At 40.7% G+C, this 9263-nt stretch overlaps 1 protein-coding gene across 2 annotated transcripts; it reads left to right on the top strand.

Annotated features, from left to right (window-relative positions):
* The first annotated feature begins 16 nt into the window (after nt 1-16).
* On the top strand, nt 17-8167 carry MSANTD3 (Myb/SANT-like DNA-binding domain containing 3). 2 transcript variants are annotated; one of them, XM_010157966.1, is made up of 4 exons: nt 41-227; nt 5153-5456; nt 5553-5601; nt 7555-8167. In XM_010157966.1, exons 2-4 carry the CDS (start codon nt 5184-5186, stop codon nt 7962-7964), a joined length of 732 nt encoding a protein of 243 aa, XP_010156268.1. In that variant the 5' UTR covers nt 41-227; nt 5153-5183; the 3' UTR covers nt 7965-8167. The 2 variants fall into 2 exon arrangements, with proteins under 2 accessions (XP_010156267.1, XP_010156268.1); XM_010157965.1 differs by having other exon boundaries at nt 17-227; nt 5153-5601.
* The last annotated feature ends 1096 nt before the right edge of the window (nt 8168-9263 follow it).

Raw genomic sequence — 9263 nt, forward strand, 5'->3', positions numbered from 1 at the left:
GCGGTCTCCGCGGGCGCGGGGTGACAGCCTGACCGCCTCCCGTTCCTCCCGCCGCGGTAGATGTCCCTGGATCCGCGCCGCAGCCTGCATGCCCGCCCTGGGTGGAGCGGTCTCCTTTGTCGAGCCGGGACCTGCTCGCCGTCTTCGTTCAAGCAGAAGAGGAGCTAGCGAGGAAATAGAACCAAGCTCGAGTTAATGTCTGAGAAGTTCGGGTGCAGGAGAGTCTGGTAGGATTCGTGTTTATGCCTGTTTTTTTGATGGGTTTCAGACAATCGTTCGAAATAACAACCTGCGTCCATTACCTTTCTTTGCACAAACTGCTTTGGATGTCCTCCATAGGTAGCGGGATCGCCCGCTTAAAAACACATCTGTGTGTGCGTGTATATAATGTAATATTGCATATCTGTTTAAAAATACATCAGTGTGTATATGTATATAAAATTTGCTAGGAGGAATTTAGGCAAAGTACTGTGAATTTCTACTAATAGATTATTTTGTTCACTTGCTGGATGATCCATGATAACTATTAATTTGTATTAAAACAGATAGGGGGAAAACCCTCATTTTTTTCTTTTCTTAAAATCTGATTATATGTAACACAATTTCCATAAAGGTATCGTTCATATTTGTAAATATGCATCTAATCGAATGATTTCAAGTCTCAAGGTAGAAAGGGTCAGGCCTGGAACACTCTGATGGAAGCTCTGTGAGGAAAATGTAACATTTGGGGAAGAAGGATGCTGTTTATTGCTGGTTCTGTCACTCAGAGGGAATATAAACCTGTTGTTGTGACTGCTTTGGGTCATTCCATTCCCATGCCTTTCTTTTACCCTCAAACACTGGATGAAAAGGTTGACTGATTTCCAATGCTGTTAATTACTGACTGCTTCAAGCTTCATCTCCAATTTAAGTTGGATAAATAAATTTCTTTTTTTCAACGCTTAACTATTTCTGGTAGCAAACCTGTTGACATCGGTAAATTAATTCTGTGTTCACACCGTGAGTGACCATAGTTTGTGAGCAAACTGTTTGGTTAGTGTAACCTTAACATTCAGGTTAAGTCTTGCACCATAACTTTATCTTCGCATTGCATAAGAAAACATTTCAGGGACTGCCAATGTACACACATGCCAACCTGAAGTGATTTTTTTTTTTTTTTTTAATGAACTTCTTTGCAGCTGGTTGGAGTATGGGTGTATGTTTAGATGTGTACAAGCAAAATAGTACATATATACATATTTATGAACATATGTGCACTTTTTCACCTGAGTAATTTTTTCAAGATATTATTCCAGCAGAACACAGCACATCTCTTATAGTCTTTAAAAGAAGGATGCCACACAACATTTGAAAGTAAAAATCAAGTGCTGAGAGTTACTTTTGTTATTTTAAAGGGAGGCAAGTTATGAATTGAGCCATTCCAGAAGAAGATAGGATAAAGTACTCCCTTACTGCACATGGCTTAGAGCCTGGGCACCCGTAAGAGTGGGAGAAGCCTTCCATTCTTTGTTTCTTAGAATTTACTGTGCGACTGCCCTCATGTGCCTACATGTTCCCAAATCAATCCTGTTTACTGTATGAGCTATACACTATAAACTCCTTCCACTTCAGCACAGATTCCTACATGCTAGATTATATCCTGGGCATATGTCCTGGAAGGATCTTTTAGCCTCAAAATGAAAATTGTTTGGGCGTGAGGGAGTCCTTTCTCATATTCTGCAGAGGAGCCAGTGGGCTTAACAGGAGGTGATTGACATACATAAAGCAAAAGAGGTGGATATGAATATATGATGATGTTTTACTGCAATTTCTCAATGTTCTAAGTTCTCTGATATCTCAGAGTGATTTCTGTTCATCTGATTGAAAATGGGCTTTAATATATTGAAGCAAGCAGGCTAAGCATGTAAGAGTTCAAAACTGAATCTTCAAGAACTCTCTTCATTGGTGTAGTAAGTGCATTAAACTGCTTTCATCAGTTCTTGAGTGTTTATGCATCCTAGGTAGTAATTCTGGCCTTTTCATGTAAAGGACCCAAGTACGGTGCATATGTGTATGAAAAAATCGTTAGGAACGTGTATGGGGGAAGGGAAGACCAATATATTGTATTATTCTCAGAGTAGGACCTACATTTCTGTTCTTAAATGAACAGTGTCTGAGCTTATGACTGGAGATTTCAGAGGCTATCATGGTAAAAACAATAGTAATTAAGGATAGTGTGGCATAGAAGTGGTACTTAAGGATTTGCTGTGGCTCCATCAATGAAAGATAAGATTTTATCCTAATACATACATTGTTACTTTATATGAAGTCATATTTGGAAATATTTTAAATACTTAGTGATATCAGTCAATCTTTGCCGGTCTGCGTAGCTAAATATTTAGCACCTGGAATTCAGAAGTCCCAGCATCACTGTTTTAACTTTTTGAACTTAGCCTCCCAAGTTCTTGAATATCCATTGTTCTTCTAACTTAAGGGCTTCTCTACACACAAACGTGTCATGATTTTTGGTCTGAGATTCTTACATCTTTTCAAAGCTTTCTAGATTTACATGCACCAACGGAAGGCAGAATCAGCCATTTCTGATCACACAACATCTCTGATCCTGGCTTCTCAGAGTTGTAAGATATTGGACCTTGTGACTTGCCAGTGGGACTGATTTTCATCCTGTTCCTTGGTAAAACTGCGGCTAAGACAGGTTAAAGCATCAATATTTAGTCCCAAGAATTTAATTTCAGCAGCTGTCCAGAGCAGCTCAGTGGTTTATGTACAATATGTACGTAAATGAAATAGTAGATAGAATCCTTTTCCTTATGGGTCTCTCTTATTTCACGTTTTGAGAGCTGTTGCATGGAGTGAGGTTGCCAGTTTTCACTATCTCTTTTGTTAGGATGTCCGTTCCCTGACTTCTTCCTTATTTTTTTTAATTTATTTTTTATGTAAGGAACTTTTGAAGCAGGTGTTCTGTCTACTAGACCTAGGCATTATAATGATTGGTATGCGACGCTTTCGAGTTTGTGTACATACACTCAGTTTGTGATGTGGCATTATAGGTGTTTAAGAATTCCTGTCACCATCATGCGAGGTGACTATGTTTTCACAGAGAGTAATAAGTAACTTGATATAGTGTGATGGAGGAAATACTGGATCAGGGAAGTCTTCCTTATGCTGGGGTACACTGTCTTCCTTCTTCTACCTTTTTCTTTCTTGCAAAATAAACAAGCTGTTCTGTGGGCAGCAGAACTAATGAAGTATGGTTTCCTATGGTTCTTTCCCTTTGGCCCCTAAATCCTCTCTGCTGCAAAACCTCCAGCTCTCCCTTGCCCTCGTGACACCTGCATTTGGTAAGGGACAGCAGAACCGCCACTAGCCAGGAGTCACATAGTGCTGGCTGTCCGGTCAGTACATGCCCAGCGATTACCCAGCTCAGCAGAAGCAACACTCAGTTTGTTCTCTCTTTTGCTGTAGGGATATAGCTTAGCCACTGCTACAGACTTAACATACCCAGCTTAAACTCAGACTATTACTTGTTTCTATTCACTTTGTTTCAGTTTTGCTCTTCTAGGCTTTGTTCTACTGCCTGCTCTATTCTTTGACTCTTCTTTTTGGTGGGTTTTGTCATATTTTATGGGCTACTTGAGAAAGCTCCTGTTCTTATGTTAGAGTTGGTTTCTCATTTTGATACTGGCTCATCTCTTGGCTTTCTCTGTAAATATAAGTGGTTAATTTCACTGAAAGAAGTGAGAATAACTGCAAGTATTTAGACGTTTGGAGGAAAGGAATTAAAAGGATGGTATGAAGAGTTCCAGTGCAGTGGAGTTAAGGGAAAAATGGTGACATCTATTGCATCTTCAAGTAATGTAATGAGAGAAGTAGTGGAAGCCATGGGCAAAGTACCAAAAAATTCATTGTGGGAGACTCCTAGACTGTTAGGAATATGAACCCATTACTTAGCATATATATTTCATCTCTGAGTCTTATGACTAAAACCAGAAGAAATGTGAGCTAAACCAGCATTGCTCCCCCTTTTTCTACTTAATTATTCAGAAGTTTCTGCCCAAAATGTAAAAGTGAAGTCATTGAGGCTACACAGTTGTAGTGGGAGGGAATGGGAGGAGAAGTGTGGAAAGATAAAAGAAAAAACCTGCATTTTGCAGCATGGTCATGTGTTCAGAATTCAAGGAAACGTTGCTTTTTTTTTTTTTATGGCTAAGAAATCCCTGGTATCAGCTACCCTTTTCCTGTTGTCTGTGTAAGTCCTAGGCTGGAGAAGAGGCAGCTGTTAATGTGGTGTAAGTATATAGCAGTGGCTGTCTGGAGTGAGGCCCAAAGTCTTTTTAGCTTCGTTGTATGCTCCTGAGAGTGACCAGAGGTGCAAGCCTAAGGAAGAGTGCCAGGCACGCAGAGTCAGCAGTAAAGGGTGAAGGACCTGTACTTTCAGAGCAGTTAGTTTCTGTAATTAATTCATGGCTTCTTGCAGCCTTCGCCTCTTCACCGTGTTGTAATACTAGTCAGGATCCTGCTGCCTAGTGGGTGTCAGTCAAGAAGGGCTGAGCCAAACCCATGGAAGTCTTAAAAAGACAACTTTTTACTATAATTTCTCATACAACTATCAAATATTGTAGAGAGAGGGGAGAAATTAGTTATACGCAGTCAGCAAGGGCAGAGGAGGATGTTTTGGGTACAAAGAAAACCCGAACCTGCTGCAGGTTGCTTTAGACTTAAACCTGAAGCTATCAAGGGCTGAATTTCAGAACTCTTTGGGTGTAACAAAGTGCAATGGATAGGAAAAAAAGTTATTAAAAAGAAGTTACTAAGTAAATCAAATACTGAGTATGTGTATCAAGACAAATAGTAACGAAGACAACAAGCTTCTCCTCCCTATGGTATACTTCTGTACCTATGGTATACTTCTTCTGTAACTGTTTAGCCACCAAAGTGGAAAGAGAAAACAGCATATAATTATACTGCATCTTACCTCAATGTTTCCTTGCCTACTCTAGAACCGTTCACCTGCTATTGTAGAAAATGAAGCGTGTTACAATCGGAACTATGCTTAGGACTTATTTGCTGAAACACAGTTTCTCAATATTATAACCAGTTCTAATCTGTGCCTTTTTTTTTTTTTTTTCCCCTTTCAACATTGTTTTCATAGGATCTTTGGCTTCTTGGAAAAACAGTAGAAAATGCAAAACGAAATAATAAAGCCTGCTAAATACTTCTCAGAAGTGGAGAAGAGTGTGCTGCTTGCATTAGTTGAAAAATACAAATACGTGCTTGAATGTAAAAAAAGTGATGCAAGAACTATTGCTCTGAAACAACGTACCTGGCAAGCACTAGCCCATGAATATAATTCACAGCCCGGTGTGTCACTGCGAGACTTCAAACAGTTAAAGAAATGCTGGGAAAATATCAAGGCACGGACAAAAAAGATAATGGCACATGAAAGGCGGGAGAAGGTAAAAAGGAGTATTAGTCCACTTATAAATACTCACATCATAGGGAAGAAAGAGAAGATTGCCAGCATAATGCCTGAGCAAATGTACTTTTTGCAGAGCCCACCAGAAGAAGATTCTGAATATCAGCCTGATGCTTCTAGTCAAGGTATAAATGTTACTATAATGATGCAAGTAGTACTATTTTGTATGTGATTTTGCCAGTGATTGTCTTTCAGCAGTCTAAATCTCTCCACTTAGCTGTGACTGCTGGTTATAGAAAAGTAATTGCAGACCTATGATATTACAAGACTCTCTATTTCCCTAGGCTCCCCGGAGTTAAACTGAGGTTTTACCCAATTGTTTTTTTCATCAGTTCTTGACATATCCGCTACTTTGTGGCAAGCATCACAGTAACTATCACGCTGGCTTCCCAGATGTCGTGGGTTAACCCGAGATGGCAACTAAGCACCACACGGCCGCTCACTCACCCACACTCCCATTCCCCCTGGTTGGGATGGGGCAGAGAATCAGAAGAGTAAAAGTGAGAAAACTTGTGGATTGAGATAAAGACAGTTTAATAGGTAAAGCCAAAGCTGCACACACCAGCAAAGCAAAACAAAATGTATATTCACCACTTCCCATCAGCAGGCAGGTGTTCAGCCATCTCCAGGAAATCAGGGCTCTATCATGCATAATGGTGACTTGGGAAGACAAACGCCATCACTCCAAATGTCCCCCTGCTGCTTTCCCCTCCTCCCCCTCCCCTGCCCCCAGCTTTATATGCTGAGCATGACATATGGTATGAAATATCTCTTTGGTCAGTTGGGGTCAGCTGTCCCAGCTGTGTCCCCTCCCAGCTTCTTGTGCACCCCCAGCCCACTCGCTGGTGGGGTGGTCTGAGAGGCAGAAAAGGCCTTGACTCTCTGTAAGCACTGATCAGCAGTAACGAAAACATTCCTGTGTTAGCGACGCTGTTTCCAGAACAAGTCCAAAACACAGCCCCATACCAGCTACTGTGAAGAAAATTAACTCTCTCCCAGCCAAAACCAGCACACCAGATAACAGTCCTAAGGATATTTTGATCCTTTATAAAGTATCATTTTGCTGGAAAAAGGTTGTCTGAGCATTAAGAAAAAAACCCACAAAATAAAAACCACCAGCAGCAAATTGATACACAGTTGTCTGCTGCAAAATTTCCCTGTTGGTCTTTCCTCCTTGGTTTTCAAGGACTAAAAAGAGTATGTAGAGCCATATTTTGCAGTGCAGTCCACACTGGATAATGCCCTTTTTGAAAAAGTACAGCACTACATTCTTGCTTGTTTGGCAAGCACACACAGAAGGAGTAATTCAAAACCAGAAGGGAGGGTGGCTACAGCAGTTTCTTGCAAAATTAACTATGTCAGGATTAACACCTAGAAGACTGTACTTGCTAGAAAGGCAACAGTAACTACATGTTTAGAGAATATTCTTACAATGTGTCTCATAATTTTATTTACCATATGCAGTAATCAGGATTTGTAAAGGAACATATTTTGAGACCTTTGTTTGCAGTGGTTACTATTTTCTTCCATGTGTAGTTTCTCTTATTTCGGTAGAAGTGGTAGGACCATCTCAAAGTTAAAATAATGTAATTTTTTCCTAAAAATATATACCGTTGCACTTACAGCATGTACAGGAGCGAAAAGGAAGGAAGAAGTAGTATTCTTCCTAGTATTTCCTCAGTCTCTCGGTATTAATGTTGATGCAGGTCTTCGCCTGACATCCAAATCTTTCGTAAAAATAATGCAAGTCACACACAGATTTGGCTTAAATGGCTGCATTAAGGTTCAGCTCCAGGCTCAGCCACTTAAATTTAGGTGTCCACTTGTAAATGCCTACATTCGCTTTAGTATTCTGAGCTCCTGTTATAGCCATGGAGGTCTATCAAGAGAGCCTAAAGTGGTTCAGTTCAGACCATTACACCCTTAGTGTTCTGCAACAGAACTGCATTATGTAGTGGCTCCCACACTAGGATACGGAAGCACAAGGTTTAGATGTGTACACCAATAAATGTATTCTCACAACTTCGTGTTTCTTGAGGGGGAAGAATACTATAATACTTTTTCCTCTTGTTTTGCAGAGTCATTTGTTGTCTCAAGTAGAGAACTCTGTGATGAAGAGAAAGAGCTGGTACATTTCCCAGTATGTGAAGGTACCTCCCAACCTGAGCCTTCGTGTTCTGATGTCAGAATAGCAGCAGATAAGAACTACAGAAGTAAAGCATCTCAGGAAAGTGCTCTGAAAAAGATGCATGAGGAAGAACATCACCAGCAAATGTCAATTTTGCAACTGCAGTTAATCCAAATGAATGAAGTTCATGTGGCAAAAATACAGCAAATAGAAAGAGAGTGTGAGATGGCCGAAGAGGAACACAGGATAAAAATGGAAGTGCTAAATAAAAAGAAAATGTATTGGGAGAGAAAACTGCAGACCATCACAAAAGAATGGCCTGTATCGTCCTTTAACAGACCCTTTCCTAATTCACCCTAGAACGTAAAGGGGCAGAGAATTAGTCTGAATGAGCACATTTATGAGTAACGCGCACTGGAAAGAGGGTTTTTTAATGTGAACGTACAGTGACTGATAGCCCGCCTCCTAGTGAGCACACTTCGACTCTTAACGTTTAGGGAAACAGTAGTAGAGTCCACCAAGGGGGAAACTGTATTGTTCGTTTGTAGGTAGTTCTGATTTGTTTAACTTTCAGGCGTGCACAGTGTTCTAAAATGTGAACCTATTTTCTCAGAATACCGTAACATCCGTCTGAAACTTAAGGTACTCCAGGTGTTCTTAACACTGGGTGTTCTTAAGAAAACAGCTTTGAATATCAGGTTATAGTGTTTGCTTTGATTTCTATCTCTTCCTGTCTACCATTTCCCAAATGAAGGCAAGGATTGGAGTTCCTCTGTGCTATGGAGACAAAAGGCGATTGACAGGTATTGGTTGGGCTGTTATACTGGGGCTTAGGAAAAAACACCTTGTCTCTAGTTAATGTAGTTCATAACTTACTCTTCACAAAGGATGTGAAAATGAAGGAAGTAGCAAAAGGACCACTAGTAACTGAGCCCTTTGCTTGTGAAGAACGGTCATATTTTCCATCTGACTGGCTGATGGACAGAAAGGTTGTGGACTGGCCCTCCAGTTGTTTGAGCCTTGACCCTCAAGAAGTTGGAAAGAAGGTGACTTCTTTCTCAAAAGCCGTTGTGCTTGTCCTCTCTTTTCCAGGCCTATCTTGCATTCAACTAAAATACCAGAATAGGAGGATCACGTGCTGCTGCCAGCACTCTGTACTGCTCACCTGGAGTCATTCTGAAGGGAAGAGCTTTTTAACAATTCATGAAACATTTAAAATGTAGCAAGCCAGCCAGTCCATTGGCAAAGTCTCCCTCTGCCACCCCATGCAATACTGGATGGCTTAGCGAGAGTATTTTAGCCTCTCCTAAGCTACAAGAATAGACTATGACTCGCCCTCTTTACCTTAACATAGGATGGGAAGCAGTCCAATGGAATAATTCGTGTCTTGGAGCACTGTTCTGTTTTGTTCTGTGTGTTCCAGTAGTGTGCTTCTTGCCTTTGCTGTCAGTGAGGGATGAGGGACAGGATTTGTAAGAAAGCGTTCCAGTGAAGGTCCCCACAGAGTTTGGGGGCATGGAATAGTAGCTGGAAGGAAAGCACAAATAAAGATAATCCTTCCCAGGCAATCATTTAGTCAAGTGGGGCAAGGATTAAGAAAATGTGAAATACAGAACTCCGCAAAGATTCCTAAGAACTTCTGATGTTTGAAAAGCGTTT

This window comes from Eurypyga helias, unplaced genomic scaffold (assembly GCF_000690775.1).
Source record: "Eurypyga helias isolate BGI_N326 unplaced genomic scaffold, ASM69077v1 scaffold16298, whole genome shotgun sequence".
NCBI classification, from domain to species: Eukaryota; Metazoa; Chordata; class Aves; order Eurypygiformes; family Eurypygidae; genus Eurypyga; species Eurypyga helias.

What these genes read in the sequence shown, in the direction of transcription:
- MSANTD3 (XM_010157965.1), top strand. Translation starts at nt 5,184, where the DNA reads ATGCAAAACGAAATAATAAAGCCTGCTAAATACTTCTCAGAAGTGGAG. An exon ending in GCCTGATGCTTCTAGTCAAG is followed by an intron (nt 5,602 to 7,554) that starts GTATAAATGTTA and finishes CTTGTTTTGCAG; the next exon opens with AGTCATTTGTTGTCTCAAGT.